This window comes from Triticum aestivum, chromosome 2B (assembly GCF_018294505.1).
Source record: "Triticum aestivum cultivar Chinese Spring chromosome 2B, IWGSC CS RefSeq v2.1, whole genome shotgun sequence".
Taxonomy (NCBI): domain Eukaryota; kingdom Viridiplantae; phylum Streptophyta; class Magnoliopsida; order Poales; family Poaceae; genus Triticum; species Triticum aestivum.
Genome location: NC_057798.1, coordinates 15,376,171 through 15,398,174, shown reverse-complemented (window position 1 = coordinate 15,398,174; position 22,004 = coordinate 15,376,171). Strand labels below are relative to the sequence as shown.

General features: G+C 48.1%; 1 protein-coding gene and 1 pseudogene across 1 annotated transcript; both read right to left on the bottom strand.

Moving 5' to 3' along the window:
• Positions 1-5,562: 5,562 nt before the first annotated feature.
• LOC123043132 (UDP-glucose flavonoid 3-O-glucosyltransferase 7) lies at positions 5,563-7,241 on the bottom strand. The gene has a single exon (XM_044465483.1). The coding sequence runs from the start codon at positions 7,147-7,149 to the stop codon at positions 5,668-5,670; it is 1,482 nt and encodes a 493-aa protein (XP_044321418.1). The 5' UTR covers positions 7,150-7,241; the 3' UTR covers positions 5,563-5,667.
• Positions 7,242-8,097: 856 nt separating this feature from the next.
• Positions 8,098-20,144, bottom strand: LOC123038760 (G-type lectin S-receptor-like serine/threonine-protein kinase At2g19130; annotated as a pseudogene).
• Between the last annotated feature and the right edge of the window lie 1,860 nt (positions 20,145-22,004).

The window sequence follows — 22,004 nt, the reverse complement described above, 5'->3', positions numbered from 1 at the left end:
ATACATGGATTTGACAGAAAATTTGCCATTCTGATGCAAGTTCCATCGAAAAATGTCCGGCTCACCTGACAGTTGAATGTCCTCCAAGCGAGTGAGTAATTCATTCCATGCTGTCAGGCGAGGGCCAAAAAGGTCCCTGCGGAAAGAAATATCAGGATTTTCTTGTCCTAATACTTGTTTGATTGTGACGAATTTATGCCTAACAATCCTATACAAGCTCGGATATTGCACCATTAGTGGGTTATTCCCTAGCCAGGTATCTTCCCAGAATCGAACCTGAGAACCGTCCCTAACTGAGAAGGTCCCAAATTGGAGAAAGAATTCCTTGGCCTTCATCACACCACTCCAGAAATGCGAATCCCCAGGTTTCCAATGAACTTGAGAAATGGCATTGGATCCCACATACTTGTTGCGAATGATTTCCTGCCATACTCTATTCTCAGTGAGTAGTTTGTAAACCCACTTGCTGAGAAGAGCAATGTTTTTAATCTCAAGGTCTTGGATTCCTAGCCCCCCTTGACTTTTAGGTCTGCATAACACGCTCCACCTAGCCAGTCGATATTTCTTGGATTCGTTATCGCATTGCCAAAAAATATCTAGATCTAAAGTAGTCTAGTCGCTGGAGAACCCCCTTCGGTAGGTGGAAGAATGACAACATATATAAAACCATGTTGCTTAGAACTGAATTGATCAAGATCAATCGTCCCTGTAAGACAAGAGCTTGGCCTTCCAACTGGCTAAGAGTTTCTCAAGTCTCTCTTCCACATACTTGCACTCAGCGATATTTAAGCGCCGATAGTGTATGGGAATACCCAGATATCGAATCGGAAACTGCCCGAGCTGGCATCCAAAAATCTCAGCGTACTCAGGTGCTGATTCTGCAGCATCGCCAAAGCAAAAAAGTTCGCTCTTATGAAGATTAATTTTGAGACCAGAAAGTTCCTCAAAAGCACATAAGAGCAACTTGAGATTTCTTTTCGTATCTAGATCATGATCCATGAATAGAATAGTGTCATCCACATATTGTAAAATAGATAGGTCATCTTCTACCAAGTGTGGAATGACACCACTAATTTGACCGTCCAGCTTAGCCCGCTCAACAAGGGTAGCTAGCATGTCGGCCACAATGTTAAACAAAATAGGAGAAGCGGGGCCCCCTTGGCGAAGCCCCTTTCTTGTTTCAAAATAGTTGCCAACGTCATCATTAACTTTTATGGCCACACTGCCTCCAGAGACAAAGCTATCTACCCAACAACACCATTTTTGTGAAAACCCCTTCATGCGCAAAGTTTGCAACAGAAAGGGCCACTTAACCTTATCGTAGGCTTTTTCAAAATCTATTTTAAGAATGACACCATTCAACTTTTTTTGGTGAAGCTCATGTACAGTTTCATGCAAGACGACCACTCCATCTAATATGTTGCGGCCTTGCATAAATGCTGTTTGAGTGGGTTTTACGACATGGTCAGCCACCCCGTTCAACCGATTAGTTGCGACCTTCGTAAAGATTTTAAAACTTACATTCAAAAGGCAAATCGGACGATATTGTTGAATACGACTAGCCTCCTTAATCTTAGGCAATAGGATAATTTCCCCAAAGTTTAAGCGAGAAATGTCAAGGTCTTCAGTATGCAGTTGGTTAAACAACTGAACCAAGTCTGCCTTAATGACGTCCCAAAAACATTGATAGAACTCTGCGGGAAACCCATCGCGCATCAAAGCCTGGTTCTCTGGGGTCGACTGGAACTCTTCGCCCCGCACTGAGCTGACGTCTGTCATCTTGCTGCCGAGGAGCGTAAGACCCACCCCTCAGAGGGGAATTGGGCACTCGACGCCTATCATCTCGGTCGAGTCAGTCACCATATTGGTCTCGCCGATTCTCGCGCCCTTCACGCCGCGGAGGCGATCTGGGGCTGTGAGCCGACTGAACCGTATTCGCAGCGACAGATCGACTGTGAATTCTGTTGCGCGACTGCGACACGACCGAATTCTGATCTCCTGCTGCCCGGAGCAAATCCCTGATCTGCATCAAGCCTCTGCCAGCTTCCGACTGAGAGGGCTGGATGGACTCTGCTATACGGGTCGCAGCTGCTAAATTCTGGATTGGGGTTCGATATACCTAAGTCGGCGGGAAGAGTTGACGTCGACTGGTGTCGGGAACTCGTTGCCGCGCGCGCTCGTCGAGTGCTCGCTGAAGATTCTCCAGTCGAGTGCGTTCGGCCAAATTGGCTAAACGAGCCTCCTCCAAGGCGTGAGCCTCGAGGGTTTCTCCTGCGATGGGAGTACGCAGGACATCCACGTTCCTGCGGCAAAGTTCCTCTCTTTGCAGAGAATCGAGTGGCTCGGGCTGGTACTCTTCGTGGTCTCGTGCGGGGTTGCCTCCGTCGCCTGCCCCACCATCACGGGCGAAGCCAGGGGGACTGCGGAGCCCGTCGACCATCAGGATTTCCGCCGCTGGATCACTGCTATCGCACTCGGATGCAGTCTCTACGGAGCCAGTCGACAGATCAAACAGGCCGTGAGAGATTCGTCGGGCTCGATTGCCGCAACTTGGGTGGTGGCCGTCTGGCGAGCCACCGCGTGCCTCACCCACCGCTGAAGCCTCGACCGGCCCGAGCGCTTGCGCTGGCGGGAGACCGGGAGGGTGGTCGATGGGGGAGTCGACCGATACGGAGTCGACGGTTGCCGCAGCAGAACGTCACGGACACATGCGCGAAAATGCGTCGCACCGCGGACGGGGAGCGCATCGACGTCGAGTGGAGCCTCCTGGAGCCAGGCGGAGTCGTCGGCGACGAAGGTGAGAGCACCGAGACGGATCTCTCGACCCTCAACTAAAACTCCAGCAGTCATCATGATAAAAGTACTCGGAAGAACCGCAACTTCTCCACAAAATCGCTAAAACACCTGCCCCACGGTGGGCGCCAACTGTTGTGGTTCTAAGTCTGACAGTAGAGTGGGGGGTAGGTATGGAGAGGCAAGGTCCTAGCTATGGAGAGGTTGTAACACAAGAGATGTACGAGTTCAGGCCCTTCTCGGAGGAAGTAAAAGCCCTACGTCTCGGAGCCCGGAGGCGGTCGAGTGGATTATGTGTATATGAATTACAGGATGCCGAACCCTTCTGCCTGTGGAGGGGGGTGGCTTATATAGAGTGCGCCAGGACCCCAGCCAGCCCACGTAATGAAGGGTTTAAGGTGTATTTAGTCCGGGGCGTTACTGGTAACGTCCCACATAAAGTGTCTTAACTATCATAAAGTCTACTTAACTACAGGCCGTTGCAGTGCAGAGTGCCTTTTGACCTCCTGGTAGTCGAGTGAGTCTTCGTGGTCGAGTCCTTCAAGTCAGTCGAGTGAGTCCCTCGTTGGTCGACTGGAAGGTGACCTCTTCTAAGGGTGTCCTTGGGCAGGGTACTTAGATCAGGTCTGTGACCCTACCCTAGGTACATGACTCCATCAGCGTCGCCCGCCTTGATGCGGGACCGTGGGAAGGCTGGCTTTCTCGGGACGAGACCTCGAGCCACGCCGCAACTTTCTACAAGGAAATCACCAAGAGGAGAAGATCCGCCCGAGAAGCCAGCCTTCCTTCGGTGGCCAGAGCAGGAGCAGCGATGGGGGCAGCGGTGGCGGCCGTGGCGGCAGCAACCCTCGATGAGGAGTGGGGAGAGGAGGTTGCGTGTGGGAAAAACAAAGGAAAAATATTTCTTGGATAGGAGGCCTGATCCTACGACAGGATTGGCCAGGCACGGCACGAAGATTGGACAGAACAGTGCGGCTCGATGACGTGGCTAACCCGAGCGTTGGCCCTTTGCGCCACTCTTATTGTTTTTGATTGTCGAATACGTATAGATCCCAGTTTAGAGGAGGCCCACTGTTAGGAGAGGTAGATTGCCCACCAAAAATGCTACATCGACGAAAAATGGCAATGCTACACACACGGGCGGATGACTACGGAATCAACGGAACCTGATTAGCTGGCATGGTTTAATTGGAGATTAAGGGGGAAACGGGGTCGTCCCATGCAAATCAGAGGGGGCGAAGGTTAATTAGTGTGAAATATTCGCCCGTGATTGTCCGTGTGTCTAGGATTTTCGGACCAAAATCAACGGAACATAGCCTTCCCAAAGTAACTAAATGGCCGTCCTGAATTTCAGGGGTGGGCCCCTGCCTTGTACTAATATCCAATCAAATGAGACCACATCATCACGTACGTAATTACGTTTCCTAGCTTAATTTTTTTTTCAATAAAGGGTGGATTTTATTAGCTCATAAAGAAGCATCAAGAAGATACAAACCAAAAGAGCACACAACTAGCCTCTGCATAGCTAAGATGCACACAGCCAACACAAACGCACACACACAAAAAACACAGCAGCAAATAGCAAAGTCATATAAGACCAAAGCTATACGTAGCCGAGGAAAAAAGAAAAACCCAAAGTGATCAGAGCCACGATCGACAAACTACAGTAAACACCATATCCGCACCAATTATCTAATGACACCACACAGACAACGAGGTTCATCAACAGCAACGCCTTCAAGAAGAGAGCGACACTCAAGCGTCGCCGTTACCGGATTCAACCACCAAGGGCAGAATCTATGTTTTCACCTTGAAGAATCAGTCAGAGCATATCCAGACCATGCCTTCAACAAGGTAACGACGTAAAAAAATCGCCATTGCCAGACATAACCAGTTCGGTTCAGACCTAGGCTTTCACCCCGGACCTCGCGACCGGGTGCTCGAGTAGCACCACCATCGAAGTCATGCAAGTGTTGTCGCCGCCACTTTTCCACGATCCAAGCAGTTACATGCGATGTGACCGCCGCCACTGCACAACCATTCCTTTGCGTCAAGTGGTCGCTCATAATTTGCATCCGACTGCCGAAGTCAACCACTGGATCCTGAGATGGACCGAAGAATGGCCATCGCTGTTGTGGAGACGTAGAAGGTCGCTGCAGCACAGTGTGCAGTCATCCTCACTCGGTCGACCGAATCTGAATCACCACCACCAAGCCGTGGATCATAGCGCCGCGGGTGGTCACCACCAGATCCATGGTTGCCGGCCACGAACCTTCATGGGATCGCGAGGTCTTGTAACCATGCCCGTGTAAGATGTAATCGTAGATGACAATGCATCCGTACGCGAGCCATGGCGCCAATTGTAGCAAGGAGTCACCGCACTTCAGGATCAAGTACCTTCGTACGTGCTTGATACATGCAAATGAGATGCCTTTCAGCCACGATCTGGAGTCCCTACACCGTCAGCCAGAGGAGGAGACACCGCACGAGAAGCTGCGAGCCTGCGACTTGAAGCCGCTGATCGACCACTTGATCCAGAGGGAAGACCCTGACAAGATCACAGGCTACCGTGCAGCTCATACCCCGGGCGACGCCGGCCCACCGCGCAGCACATCTGCCACATACGCATCCCTCTACACCGCCGCCCGCTGCACGTAGAATGAGTCCTCGCCGTCGCCGTCGGCCGCCGTTTCTTAGCTTAATTTACAAGTGTAGCAAAGCTCCTGCCCAACTATACAAAATGATTTATCTATAAAGTGAAGCCAGCAGTTTCAGAAGAACATGAAATGAATTTATTTATTTTATTACTAATAAAATGTGGTGGACAAAGGTACACGGTACAGTGCAAAAGGGAAGCACACGGCGGAGGCCGGATCACAATTGTCCACGAGCCGTACGTCCAGAGCACCGGCGGGCCATCAACTCTTCCATGAGCTGCCCTACATCATCGTAGGACGACCCGCCCTTCTCCACGGCGGCCCTCGCCTTGGCGCCGAGCTCCTCAGCCTTCTTCCACATCGTCTCCTTTTTCATCACTTTCCTGATGGATTCGGCGATCACCTCGCTGCCGATAAGTCGGTGGGTCTCCATCCATGTTGCGTAGTCCTCCGCACCGACGCCGACGCCCACCTCAAGCACCTCCGCGACGAGCTTCTCGTTGTGAAACTGGTCGGCGTACCGCGGCCACGTCACCATCGGCACGCCGGCGCTCACAGCCTCGAGCGTGGAGTTCCACCCGCAGTGCGTCATGTAACCACCCACGGCGGGGTGGTTCAAGATGAGCACCTGCGGCGCCCAGCCCCGGACGATGTACCCGCGGTGCGCCATCGGGAACCCGTCTGGCATACACAGATCTGTTGATGCACTGCCATTGGCGATGACCCACAGGAAGTTTTTGCCCGAGAGGTCAAGGCCGCGGGCGAGCTCCCGCATCTGCTCCGGCGAGAAGATTGTCATAGTGCCGAAGGAGACGTACAACACTGAGCTGGCCGGCTTCTCGTCGAGCCACCGCAGGCACCCGATGGACTCCGGTGAGAGCGCGCCCGCAACGGCACCTCTTGACGTCACGTCCTTCCCGCTGCCGCTTGCGAGCGCAACCGGGCCGACAAGCCAAGCTCGGCGGTGGAGGGTGGCGCGGTAGTGCTCGGCGTAGGCCGGCTCCAGCTCGTGGAAGCTGTTGAAGAGCTCTCCGTAGCTCCGCCGGTCCGCGGCGTGGATTAGCTGGAACAATGCCCACTCATGTGGCCGCTTCACAGGGTCCATCATCTGCCCCCGCAGCTCCACCACCCGGTGCGGCAGCCCCGGCAGAGAGATAACGGTGGCTGGGTCGTCGGAGCACACCTCGAACGGGTTGCTGCGGAGCATGGCTTCGGTGCAGGAACGGGCGAACATGCTGGTGCCGAGGAACGTGATGCGTGGGATTCCATGCTCTGCGGCGTCATCCACGGACCAGTGGAAGAGGCCGTCGGAGACGACGGCGTCGATCTCGGCGTGGTGGCTGGACAGGAAGCGGCGGAAGGGCTCCTGGAGCAGCTCCGCCGTCCGAAGGAACCTGTCGTTGTAGTCCTTGGATGTTAGGCCAGTCCCGCTCTCGGCGCTGGGGGGAAGCCCGACGTCGGGGAAAGGAACGACGACAACATCCACTGACCCCAGGGAAGTGTTGGCACGGTCGACGATGGAGCGGATGGTCGAAGCTTGCAAGGGTGTGGTGAGGATGGTGCACCTAACGCCACGGGCGGCGAAGAGCGCGGCCATGTCGGCCATCGGGATGAGGTGGCCGGGGAGGAGGAACCGGAAGAAGAGCATGCGCAACGGGGGTTGCTCGTCACCCTCCGTTGGCGCCATGGATGCATCCATGCCCAGCCTACCCACAGCTTCCCAAGTTCTGATCTTGGTGTGATGAGTGATGACCGCCTTTAATCTCTGCTGCAGACAGCTGCTCCATGTGAAGTAGCTAGGTTGGTCGGTCAAAATTTATACATGCAATTAAGAGGACGTCGGTGGTTACTGTCATGCATTCAACTCAAATCAATCACGAGTCTGACAGGTTTGGGTCCCAACCTACCGAGAGCTTTCCGTCTCCAAAACAAGGCTCGAAGATTTTATCTGTAGTCAAATGGTGCAAAGTTTGGCTAAATTTATACTCACTCCGTCCCATAATGTAAGACGTTTTTTGACACTACACTAGTGTGAAAAAGCGTCTTACATTATGGGACGGAGTACTATATAGGAAACCTAAACCAAATCACTATATCATTAGATGGATAAAATACAATGTATTTTCATATTATATACTGGTTCATAGTTTTGTTTAGCTGTGCTGCAAGGATTGCGCATGTTTTGTGGACGTACCTCTCCTCTATATGAATCCTCGGTACAGCTCGGCATATAGACCACAGATTCAGCTTTACAATGTTTCCAAAGGATAAAACAGGGGCAGAAAAAACAAACCATGTGTTGGGCAAGGATGAAAATAGCAACTATTTAAAGAAATTAAGGTGCAGTGAAGAATACCCGTCACGGAAATGTGTTTTGGCTACAAACTTTTGTATAACAATAAGTCAACTGATATTTATGGGGGAAACAAACATTTGACATGTCGATACAAATGGCGATACATGACAAACTAGAACCACAGATACACTAGCTGCCCTGCTAGTTTGTACAATATATAATAGAGACTAAAATTCAAGACATGTTTTTAGTAGTATCAATCACTATGGAAAAGTGTGTATGAAGGGTAACTTCTCAGCTCAGTTATTAGAACCCTGCTGAAATTTGAACTTTTCCTTACATGGATTATATTTAATTTGTTGAAGAGCTTCCTGATATAGCTTGAAGCAATCTTGGCACTGGGGGCATATCAAGCTTGACTAGACCCTCGAGAACTTGAACCACATCGCCCATTGTAGGACGATCAAAGTCATGATCTTGAATGCACCAACATGCAGCTTTGCAAGCTCTTTCAACCTCCTCCACGTTGATGTCACCATATAATTGTTGATCGACCAAAGTCCTCACATCTCCCTCAAGAAGCTTAACTGCAGCTTGCACAGGAAAATGAACATCATGATCAATATTTCCTGTACATTCTTGAGGTGATGAGTTCCTCCTTCCAGACATGATTTCTAGCAGTACCATTCCATAGCTGTAAACATCAACCTTTTGTGTAATAGCCACTCCACTAATCCATTCAGGCGCAAGGTATCCTATGGTTCCTCTCATGGTAGTCAGAACTCGACTAAAGTTCCTTCCCATAAGTTTTGCCATCCCAAATCTGCAATTCTAGGAACAAGTGCCGCATCGAGAAGTATGTTTTCTGGCTTAATATCGCAATGTATTATGCAGTCATGACAACTCTCATGCAAGGAGGACAATCCTTTAGCAACACCAATGGCAATTCGGAACCTTGTACTCCAATCTAGCATAGAACCATTGGCTTGGAATATATGGACATCAAGAGAACGATTTGCCATGTGTTCATAAACAAGCATCCTTCTATCACCTTCACAGCAAAAACCAATCAGTTTTACTAAGTTGACATGTTGGATCATTCCAATTGTGCTAACCTCAGCCCTGAACTGTTTTTCTCCTTGGCGTGCACCATCAAGCATCTTCACCGCTATGGTAGTCGAGTCACGCAGAATTCCCTTAAATACAGAGCCAAAACCACCTACACCAAGCTTCTCTGAGAAATTTTTAGTTGTCTGCTGCAAATCAACATACTTAAATGCTATAACTCCACATCCACCTTCAGTGTTGCTTAAGGGATGAGAACACCACTTCCTTTCCCCCCTCCAAATCATCAATAGCATCACCAACAAACCGAAAGCACACACAGTGAGACCTATGATCATTCTTCTATTTCCTTTCGTGTTGTTTCCCCAACTTTGCACATCTCCAGCAGCAAGACGAAGGAAAAGAATCTCTTTGTCACTATTGACTGTGCCATTATTGTACTGCTTTACATTAATAAGTTGGCCATGCCAGATAGAACAGCCACTCTTGCCATAGGAGTAGGCAGTGCATGAGCAATTTCTTAGACAAACCTGCATGCACTCTTGTCCACTCTCAATTGTTTCCATGCTATGTGCATAATATGGTAATCTAACACTATGTATGGGAAAGAACTGGTCAGTTAATCCTGTTGTGTTACTTTTGTTGCTGTTGCAACGTTCTAGTGGAGTATTTCTCATGCATCCACCTCCTCTATCATCTAGCACCCAATCCTCTGGTGACTTCACAGAGAACCCATTCATGCAGTTACACAATGTAAGTGCGTTGTCATTGCAGACCGTGGAAGGCCCACAAACGGCGAAAACATCACATGGAGCCCTTGGTTGGACATGTATGGTTTCCCAATCTTGCAAGATTTCAAGCCAAAGAAGTTGCTTGGTAAGACCGGAGACATCAAGGAAGCAGATTGTTATCATTGTTGGATCCATCGGGGCATAAGTGAAGTACTCCTCTTCATCATTGTCGATGAATTTGGTGTGGAGAAAGTGACTGCCTGACATCTCCGGTACCAAATTGAAGTACCACCCGCACCCGGTCCATTCCCCCATGGAGAAATACACCATGGATGAATTACAGAGCTTAACAAAGTATTGCGGATCACCAGTGGGGTCTAGCTCCATGCAGTATAGGCCTGGAGCTGGATCTATCAGATTCTTCTTCGAAACAAGACTATATTTTTGGCCAGCAACCTTGTTCCGGCCAATCCTTGCACCGGGCAGGAAAACATTTGTTGGGTGATCAAAGCTCTGCCACCACACGATGGATGGGTTCGAGTCGTCTCTTATGACAAGGTTACCATCGTCTGAGAGCGCCGCCATGATGGTAGTATTTTTGCTAGCTGTTCTTCTACCTTTGGCTGTTATTATTTGACTGGACCAGATTATGGATTTACTCGCTTGGTTTAAGACGACAAGATTGCCATCCCTTGAGATTCTGAGCTTGAGTAGTCTAAACTTGGGGTCACTGATTGGTTTCTCTCTGTTCGCAATCCATACAGGAGTGACCTTTGGGATCTTGTTGAACCATATACCTACATACCAGTTGGGGAAGGTGGTGTTGTCTGAGGAAGACTTACTGCTGCCCACTAGTGGAAAAAGGGCCTTTGGTCGCGGTTCGCAACTGCCATTAGTCGCGGTTGCGCAACCGCGACCAAATAGGCGCGACTAAAGCCCCCACCTTTAGTCGCGGTTGCTTAAGAACCGCGACTAAAGGCCCGTCCACGTGGGCGCCAGGCGGCCGTCGGGGCGGAGGACCTTTAGTCGCGGTTCTTCTGGCCAACCGCGACTAAAGGCCGCCGCAGGTTTAGGGTTTTAGCCCCCCCCCCCCTAAACCTGTTTTCTGTTTAATTTGTATTGTTTTATTTCTTTTGTGCTTTATTTTAATTTTGAAGGAGTTTCACATATTCTACGGTACTACATACATGCATATGAATGTAAAATTTCAAACAAATTTGAAATTAGAACCAAAAAGAATTCAAGAGGAATATACAATATATATTCAATATCATCGGATGACCATATACAATTTTGAACAAGTTTCCATACATAATTTAATGCATATAAAGTTCTACGTCCTCGTAATGGTGTTCTCCTTTAGGATGGAGGATTTCCCTCCTGAACCATCCAGCTAGTTCCTCTTGAAGTGGTCGGAAGCGAGCTTCTGGACTAAGCATCATCCGGAGGTTATTCCTCTGAGCATTGGTATCACTCGGAACCCGCTCAGAGGTGTATCTCCGGATCATCTCACAGACATAGTATGCACATAGATTGGTCCCCGCTGGCTGAATATCCTCACCATTCTTAGCCTTTGACCTTTTGAATTCTAGCTCTTTTTTGAATTCACCGACCTTTGTATCTACAAACCGTCTCCAAACCCTACGAGGCAAAGAAAATTAAATGAACAAGAGAGTTATTAGTTACTTGATATTAGGAAATGAACGAAATAGGCCGATCGATATAGAGCGCAAATGAATGAAAATAATTACTTCTGCAGCATTCTTCTCATGTCGCCCCAAAGCTTTGGATCCTTATTCAGAGAGTCGTGCACGAGACATTCTGAGGTGTCAACTTTAATTACTAGCAGAATCCAGTGGAACCTGCGGACACGATACATGCACAGTACGTCATGCATAACTCATCGATTAGCCGGCCACATACCATGCATGGAGTAAACAAAAGAGAATGTGCTCAAGACAGAAACACTCACCCAAAATGGTAAGGAAATATAATATCACTTTTGAGTTCCTGCTTTGTAAGAAACTGCCACAGGTCTGCCTCCATGTCGGCGGGGTGATGCTCCAACACATATCCATTAACGATGTGTGGGTCAATGAACCCAACATCATGGATGTTCCTTACTCTGCATTCCTTAATCTTCAATCTGCATGTATAATAGCGGACACAACAATATAGTTAGGACATATATATAGTGCAGGCAATATGAACGAGATGGGGTAGAAATAAATCACTTACAGAACGTAGCAACTGATGATAGATTTGTCGAGCTCGCGCAGATTGAAAAGCTGGAACAATTCACTCAGATGAATTTGTACATAGTAATGTTTGAAGTGATGCTCATATCTAACTTCCGCATAAATATATTCTTTGGCGTTTTTATTTTTTATGTAACCCTTGTACCATTTCAGCAGACCTTTCATTTGTGGAGGTAGATCCTCTTCCTGCGCAGGCTCGACGAGAGGCCCATTCTTCACATATGTAATTACTACCTCCTTCACTGGCGCCTCATCAAGGCCTAACAGTTCACGAAGAGTAATACCTAAGTTGGCCGCTTGTTCTCTAGCACTCGTTACAGTCAATCCATGTGCTGCCGCAGCTGCTATGATATCGGGGTCATCCGGACCGGCGGCTTTCACTATAAGCGGGGCAATCGATTGTTTACTTTGTTCCCCGAGCTGGGCAACTCGTTTCCCGCTTTTTTTACTTTCTAATTCCGTTTTCTCGGCCTCCTCCAAGGCTTTGTTCTCCTGGTTCTCCGCCCGCTCTTTCTTCTCCTTCAACATGAGTGCCTGCCTACGAAGTTCACGTGCATAGTCGTCAGGCAGATTCTTCGCGGCTTGGGACGGTGTGCTCAAAAATGACTTAGCCCACTTCTTTTGCTCATCAGAAAATACTGGCTTGGGCTCGGGCTCTCTTTTCTTCTTGCAGTCCGCCTTCCATTTCTCATGATCAGCAGTCGCGGCCGCGGCAGTTTCCTCGGCACTACGTTCCCAAGGCCTTGTGGGGAGAGGCTTCAGTGATGGCTCCGGTACCTTTGTGGTCTTAGGTACATAAGGGTCCGGGTTAATAATCCAGGACTGCTTCTGCTTCTTTGCCGGAGGTGGATTGGGGGGCGGCGTCTGATCACCCGCCGGACGAGGACTGGGGGGCGGCGTCTGATCACCCGCCGGACGTTGTGGACTGGGGGGTGTCGGCTGACGTGACGGAGGTGTAGGTGAACCGCCACCACCGTAGGGGGGTGGACTTGTTGTCCTTGGCGCCTCGCCTAGAAACTTGATAAACTTCTTTTGCCATAGAATGAAATGGCGCTTGACATCTCCAAGTCTTTTCTCCCCTTCAGGTGTAGCAATGTCAATCTCCAGGTCCTCAAACCCTTGGACTATGTCCTCCACCGTGACACGAGCATAGCCATCTTGAATGGGGTTGTTGTGGTGGAGTGCTCCAGGTAAACATGGTAAAGCACTGCCGATGGCTACCTTCATGGACATGTTCCCGATAGGATAATACAGATGACATTCTTTCATCTCCTTTATATCGTCCACGGGGTAGCGAGGAGGCTCCGGTGCAGTAATTTCGACCACCAGAGGCTCCGGTGCAGTAATTTCGGCCACCAGAGGCTCCGGTGCAGTAATTTCGATCGTCGGTGCATCTGCACCAGCCGGTGGGGCCTCCGTGGAAGCCACACTGCTTCTCCGCCGCTGGCTTCTGAGATCCGCTGGATGATCTTCATGCTGCGCCCGAGCTGCATCTCTTTCGGCTACTAGTACACTCACGGTTTTCTTCATCACATCCATTTCCGATGCCAACCGCGCCACAACATCTGCTTCCCGATCCATCTTTCTCTTCCGGCTTCTATAACCGTACGGGTCATCGTTCTGGGGGAACCCTATTTTCCACGGAATGTGCCCCATGCCTCGTACACGTCCTCCGTGTTCAGGATTCCCGAGGGCTTTTGTCAGCGCGTCGTTCTCTCTGTTAAACTTGATCTTCCCCTCTTGAGCATCCCTCATTGCGTCAATAAGGGCTTGGGTGGGTTTAATTATTTTGCCCCGGTAAACACACTCCCCTGTCTCCGGGTTCAGCGTTCCCCCATGCCCGTACCACCAGCTTTTGGCCCTTGGGTCCCATCCCTCCGTACCTGGACCGATTCCTCGCGCCCTCAGCTCATTCTCCATCTTCTCCCACCTAGGCTCCCAAAGGCGATACCCTCCTGGCCCCATAATATGATTGTACTCCTTCTTAGCCGCATTTTCCTTATTTCTTTCGATATTTGAATGAACTGCTCCGATTTCTTTTGCTTCACAAATTCTGGCCAATCATGTTTCAGTTTCTCATATTGTCCTTTGAAATCCGGAGTCTTGTTCTGCTTGACAAAGTCATGGGCTAGATTTTGCTTGAATTTCCGGAATGCGTTGGCCATCTTATGAAGAGCGAACTGTTTGACTAGCCTCCTCCTCTCCTTGTTTTCCTCAATCTTGTTACCCTCCTCATCGAATTTGTTGTATTCCGGAGGTAGAACGAAATGTTCCATAAGCTTCTTGAAGCAATCTTTTTTTGTTCTCTTATCGACAAAAGTGAAACCAGCAATTCGTGCCTTCTTTGGCTTATTCCACTCCTGGACGGTGATCGAGACGTTGTCTCTAACAATGGCTCCGCATTGGTTGACAAACTTGGTGGCGTTCTTGCGGGGCTCCAGTGGCCTGCCGGTTGCACTGTCGACAACCTCGATGGTGCATGTTTCTCCTTGTTTCATCGTCTTGGTTGCGCCACGCTTTGACGACGTACTCGATTGTTTCGACGATCCGGCCGAGGGCTAAAATAAGAAAGAGAGTCGCGCACGTTAGTACACACATATTTATTCAAATCAGTTAGTCTGTATCACCAGAGGCTCAATGTATATATATACCTCGGCGCCGGAGGTGGTTGCTACTTCCATTTGAAGATCGTCATTTATCGACGTTTGTTCGGCATCATCTTGCTGACGGCGCCCTTCATCTTCACCGTCAAGGTTCAGATAAGAAGAGATATCATCTTCTTCTTGTCCGGTCGGCACATATAGAATATCGCCGTTTATGATGCCGAACATATGTGCTTCACCGTCCGGATCATAGTTGTCCATAATCGGGTCAGCTCTATCGTCCGCCATTATGTCAGTCCTGAAAACATGTAGTAAAAACAAATTAATTAAGTGAAGAAGGGGGGCGGTGGCGGTGGCGGTGGCGAAAGGGCGGTGGCAAAAGGAGGGGGCGAGGAAGGGGTGGGAGAGGGTGTCGCGGTAGAGCGCGAGACGGGGCGGCAGACGACGGCGTCACGGAGAGGGAGGCGACGACAACACACATGTATAACCCTCGCCGCCCCCTCTCGATCCCTAAAAAAAACACCGCGCGCATCGCCGCCCCCCTCGCCGCCCCCTCTCCGTATATACGTTTTTTTGTTAATTATCAAATTTTACGTTTTTTTGTTAATTATCAAGTTTTAAGTTATTTTACCGTTTTTGTTAAACTAATTAACTAGTTAAAATTAAAAAGAACAAAAAAAAGAAAAAAATTATCTCTCTCTCCACGATCTCGCTCTCTGTAGAGAGGCGCGCGCGTGCGCGCGCGGCAGCGAGGCCGGCCGGCGGCGTTGAGGGCGGGCGAGAGGCGGCGCGGTGGGCGAGGGAGGCCGGCGGGCGGCGTACGAGGGCGAGAGGGGGCGGCGGGCGCCGTACGTGGGCGAGAGGGGGCGGCGGGCGACGGCGGGCGGCGTCGAGGGCGAGGGCGACGGCGGGCGGCGTCGAGGGCGAGGGCGACGGCGGGCGGCGTCGAGGGCGAGGGCGACGGCGGCAGGCCTTCGGCGCGGCAGAGAAGACGAGAAATGGAGGCGACGGGTCGGGCCCTTGTATTTATAGCCCCCCCTTTAGTCGCGGTTGAGGAGGCGACCCGCGACTAAAGGGTAACCTTTAGTCGCGGTTGGCCAGACCAACCGCGACTAAAGGGGTTTTTGGCGGGTTTTTGCGTTCCCGCGCGCAACGACCTTTAGTCGCGGTTGGGCACGCCAACCGCGACTAAAGGTATTTTCCAAATACTTTTTCTTTTTCAAAATCTTAAAAATACAAATAATATATCAAAAAATTAAGAAAAATAAAACTAATTCAATTCAATATGTTAAAAATACAAATAATATATCAAAAAATTCATAAAAATAAAACTAATTCAATTCAAAATCTTAAAAATACAAATAATATATCAAAAATTAAGAAAAATAAAACTAATTCAATCAATATGTTAAAAATACAAATAATATATCAAAAAATTCAGAAAAATAGAACTAATTCAATTCAATATGTTAAAAACACAAATATTATATCAAAAAATTCAGAAAAATAAAACTAATTCAATTCAAAATTCTAAAAATACAAATAATATATCAAAAAATTAAGAAAAATAAAACTAATTCAATTCAAAATAATATAATTCACATGATCCAATCAACAAAGTTTGGTACAATAAATTATTACACATCATTTCTTCCCTTGTGTCCCTGCTTGCTTACGATTGTGCCGTATCCATGGAGCATCCTCATCATTTAACTTAATGCTTGGGTCGGTGTTCACTTTGAAGGGCGGAATTTCAGCAAACATATTATAATCTTCTGACATGTCTGTCTTGTCCTCCACTCCCACGATGTTTCTTTTCCCTGAAAGAACAATGTGGCGCTTTGGATCATCGCATGATGTACTGATCGTTTTCTTATCTTTCCGTTTCCTCAGTTTGCTACTCATGTCCTTCACATAGAAAACCTGAGCGACATCTTTCGCTAGGACGAATGGTTCGTCAAGGTAACCAAGATTGTTGAAATCCACCATTGTCATTCCGTATTGCTGGTCCACCTTTACCCCACCTCCTGTTAGCTTGAACCATTTGCACCGGAACAAAGGGACCTTAAAGGAGGGTCCATAGTCAAGTTCCCATATCTCCTCTATGTAACCATAATATGTGACCTTTTGCCCATTCTCGGTTGCTGCACCAAAGCGGACACCACTGTTTTGGTTGGTGCTCTTTTTATCTTGGATGATCGTGTAAAATGTATTCCCATTTATCTCGTACCCTTGGAAAGTCGTTATAGTTGAAGATGGTGTCTTGGCCAACATGTACAGCTGATCTACAACATCATTATCATTCATTAAATGTTTTCTCAACCAACTGCCGAAAGTCTCCATGTGGGCCTTCCTAATCCAGGATTCAGGCTTCCCCGGGTTGTCCAAGCGTAAAATATTCTTGTGTTTCTCAAAGTACGGAGCCACCAAGCTGGAATTGGTCAGTACAGTGTGGTGTGCTTCAGTCAGAGAATGGCCGTCCATACATATCGTTGATTTCCTTTCGATCGTGCCTTTTCCACTTAGTCTCCCTCGTGCCGCGATCGAGGAAGACCAATCGGCTTAAGGTCAGGAACAAAGTCAACACAAAACTCAATTACCTCCTCATTTCCATAGCCCTTGGCGATGCTTCCTTCTGGCCTAGCACGGTTACGAACATATTTCTTTAATACTCCCATGAACCTCTCGAAGGGGAACATATTGTGTAGAAATACAGGACCGAGAATGAAAATCTCTTCGACTAGGTGAACCAAGAGGTGCGTCATAATATTGAAGAAGGATGGCGGGAACACCAACTCGAAACTGACAAGACATTGGATCACATCGTTCTGTAACCGTGGTAGATCTTCTGGATTGATTACCTTCTGAGAGATTGCATTGAGGAATGCACATAGCTTCACAATGGCTACTCGAACATTTTCCGGCAGGAGCCCCCTCAAAGCAATCGGAAGCAATTGCGTCATAATCACGTGGCAGTCGTGAGACTTCAGGTTTTGGAACTTTTTCTCCGCCATGTTTATTATTCCCTTTATATTGGACGAGAATCCAGACGGGACCTTCATACTGCTCAGGCATTCAAAAAAGATGACCTTCTCTTCTTTGGTCAGAGCGTAGCTGGCACGACCTTGAAACCATTCCGGATGCCGGTCATCAGGGTCTTTCAAACGTTGCTGGTCCTGCCGTGCTTCCTTTGTATCATTTGTCTTCCCATACACGCCCAAGAAGCTTAGGAGGTTCACGCAAATATTCTTCGTAACGTGCATCACGTCGATTGCAGAGCGGACTTCTAGGACTTTCCAATATTCTAGCTCCCAGAATATAGATTTCTTCTTCCACATGGCTGCGTGCCCGTCAGCTCCCTTCGGAACTGATTGTCCGCCAGGACCCTTTCCAAAGATGACTTTCAAATCCTTGACCATATCAAATACCTCAGCACCAGTGCGTTCCGCAGGCTTCGGCCGGTGATCTGCCTTGCCGTTGTAATGCTTGCCTTTCTTTCTTACTGGATGAATTTTCGGAAGAAATCGACGATGCCCAAGGTACACGTTCTTCTTACAATTTGGCAAATGTACACTTTCAGTCTCATGTAAGCAGTGCGTGCATGCATTGTATCCCTTATTTGACAGTCCCGAAAGGTTACTAAGAGCAGGCCAATCGTTGATGGTTACGAAAAGCAACGCTCGTAGGTTAAATTCCTCTTTTTTGTGCTCATCCCACACACGGACACCAGGTCTGCCCCACAGCTGTAAAAGTTCATCAACTAATGGCCTTAGGTACACATCGATGTCGTTGCCGGGTTGCTTCGGACCTTGGATGAGCACTGGCATCATAATGAACTTCCGCTTCATGCACAACCAAGGAGGAAGGTTGTAGATGCATAGAGTCACGGGCCAGGTGCTATGGCTGGAGCTCTGCTCGCCAAAAGGATTCATGCCATCTGTACTTAGACCAAATCTTATGTTCCTTGCGTCAGCTGCAAAATCTTTGAACTCTCTGTCGATCTTTCTCCATTGCGTTCCATCTGCGGTGTGTCTCAACTCCCCGTCCGACTTACGGTCCTCTTTGTGCCATCGCAACAACTTGGCATGCTCTTTGTTCCTGAACAGACGTTTCAACCGTGGTATTATAGGAGCATACCACATCACCTTGGCGGGAACCCTCTTCCTGGGTTTCTCGCCCTCAACATCGTCACCAGGGTCATCGCCTCTGATCTTATAACGCAATGCAGTGCATACCGGGCATTCATTCAAATTCTCGTATTCACCGCGGTAGAGGATGCAGTCGTTGATGCATGCATGTATCTTCAGAACCTCTAAACCTAGAGGGCAGACAACCTTCTTTGCTTCGTACGTACTGGCGGGCAACTCGTTATTCTTTGGAAACATATTCTTCAACATTTTCAGCAAGTTTTCAAATGCCGAGTCAGCTACACCTGCCTGTGCCTTCCATTTCAGCAAATCCAGTGTGCAGCCCAGCTTTTTCAGACCATCATCGCATCCGGGGTACAACGACTTTCTGTGATCCTCTAACATGCGATCCAAATTCTCCCTCTCCTTTTCAGTTTCGCAGCGTCTCCGTGCATCAGCAATGGTCCGACCAAGATCATCAACGGTCTCATCACGTGCCTCTTCTTCACCTTCACCTTCCCCTTCACCTTCCCCTTCACCTTCAGCATCCTCCATGAAAGTATCACCGAAATGAGCAAGATAGCTTTCATCGATGAAATCATCCCCTTCTTCATCTTCTTCCATTATAACCCCTCTTTCTCCATGCTTGGTCCAACAATTATAGCTTGGCATGAAACCGTGCCGAAGCAGGTGCAGGTGAACTTCTCTTGAGGAAGAGTAACCCTTCTGATTCTTACAGTCAACACATGGACAGATAACAAAACCCTTCTGCTTGTTCGCATTAGCCACTACGAGGAAATCTTTCAAACCCGTAGTGAACTCGCGGGAGAGTCGGTTACCGTACATCCATTGCCGATTCATCTGCATTATTATAATATAAAATATATAATTAACCATCATGCATTTGTTAAACTAACTAGCTATAAACAATAGAAATTAAACAATGAACAACACACATGCATATTTTATCAATGACACACATGCATGAAAGGTTCAAGTTGCTAACCGCGATCGAGGAAGGAACCTCAAGTGTGGCTCCAACACTTCATATGATGTTTGTTTCACGCTGTTGGGGCATTTCATCAAACACCTTGTGTGCATAAGAGGAACCAAAAGCAAACCTACACCCCCTTGTGAAGCTTGTGAAGAGAAGTGGCACCAAATGGCTAAGTGAGTGCGCTGAACTGGTATATATAGGGGAGGAGCTTTAGTCGCGGTTGGCCTGGCCAACCGCGACTAAAGGCCTTTGGGCACCTTTAGTCGCGGTTGGCCTGGCCAACCGCGACTAAAGCCCCTCACGTGCACCAGCTGGCCACCGAGCGCCCTGGGCCCAGGCCTTTGGTCGCGGTTCGTCTGCCGAACCGCGACTAAAGACTTCATTAGTCGCGGTTCCTACAGTTTCGCGACTAATGGGGCTGGACGGAAGCCTCTTTTTCTACCAGTGGCCTGACGTGAAGAAGCCCAACGTGAACTTGCCATTCTTTGAGATGAGCCTGTTGCCGCCGCTGAGCTCTTGGCCTTCTGTCAGGATGCTGCTGCCATTTGCTACACAAGCGCACGCCACCGAATTGGAACAGATATGGCAAGCACGAAGACAATGAAAAAATGAAGCATGGTGGGTTGTAATTTGTTTTGATATATCTTTGTGACATCTGGACATTAAGATATGTAAATATGTCATATATATAGGGTGTAGTATCCTTCGTGGTACATATGATAGTGGAGAAGTTTCCATCTCTTCAACAAGTTTTGACGGACGCTTTTACTCTGCCGGTCAAGTTCCGCATTGCTGTGGAAAGTACAAAAACGGGAATTCTCAACTTGATGCGACCGGACATTTTGGAATTTCTAAACATAATTTATACTATTTCAAATGCACGTTGTGTGCACACTAAAAACTTTTAATAAAAAGCTGTGTATTTGCCTGCACAGATAATGGTGAGAGGTTAATGAAAGAGCACCATATTTTTTGGGGTATAAGACACAAAATAAATTGATATTCTTCACAATATTCCAGAATGTAGATCTAAAGCTTTTAGGAAGCTTTTTATAACTTGCTGGTGGGTTTTCTCTAGGGAGCAAAAGAGAATAATAATTTGGCAGGAAGGACCCTAAGACACACGGCAACAAATTAAGTGGAAACAAATGCACCACTTAATCAAGCTTTGACTACCTTTTTTTGTTTGAGGAGATCTTTTGACTGGTGACGATCAGTTGAGGCAAATAACAGTGAGAGGTTAATATAGCAACCAAACAACAAGGAAACAGTGATTGTGATGCTTTTATTAGAAAATGTTCATTTGTTTGCTGTTACAAAAATATAGTGAGAGGTTAATACATAAACCAAAATAGTATGTACATCATTTTTTTTGGTATAGGACAAAATTTAATATACACTTTTCACACCCTCTGCAAAAAAAGAAGCATATGTTTTTCTCACAAATTTTTTTTGTGATTCTACAAAACACTCCAGCCTAAATATATTTTCTAGCAATGTTTTAGATTCTATGTCTTATCCAGGGAGCAGCACCGGAAAGAATTTGGCTAACTTTTTGGTTGGAATAGAAAATGTGCCTAGTGACGGTCAGTTAAGGCAAGACCTCCTAGTGCTGGTCAAGTTAATTTGGCATCATTGTGTTTAATTAGAGAAAGAGTAGTATGGCATGTGACCTGGTCCTTAAGTTAGCAGAACTGAAGTTGTGTATACCAGTACTTACCAGAACTGAACCTGGGGTCAGTGAATATGTTTCTTCAGATAGCAGAACAACAAGAAAAGAGTGATGGTGATGCTAGAAAAAAGATTGTTAGTATTAGCTTTGTTTTTCTGAAAGAAACTGTTTTGACTTGAATAAGAAGCAGTGAAAGAAACTCAGGCGGAAGAAGGATGAAGGAAAGACGTCGTATGCGAGCCGTTGCTAAATTCTGTCCAAAGCATGTTACAGAACTTGAAAAAAAAGCATGCTGAGCCCACCAAGATATGTGCGTCGGTACTATACCGACCACGCCCTCCAAACGTGAGCAGCCTCCGGCGACAACGGAGGGGGGGGGGGTGCTGTGTGGCTGGTCGTCGGAAACCTCCCATGGCTGGACAGGTAACTGTCTGTGTTACACCCCGTATGCAGAGTCGCTGGGAGAAGGCATTAGCGAAGCGTGCAGACTGCAGAGGCAGAAATGAATGAGGTGCAGCAGCAAAGGATGAAGGAACTGACGAAACTGAACCAGCTCGAGAAAAAACACAACGAGAGCAAGAGACGGTTGTGCCGGACGGCGGGACCCGCAAGTCAGCCAGACCCCCAGCCCCATCTATTCGTGATGAATGGGTCATTTGTTAGTGTTGTGGGGTACGATTGTTGTCAGCGACCTTGGCACGGAACAGAGCAAGCGGGAGCGCGCGAGGCCAAGGATTCAACTCGTGGGCCGACTGCTCGGCCCACTCGCGACCGGCAACTTCACCAGTGGCTTGCAAGCCCAAAC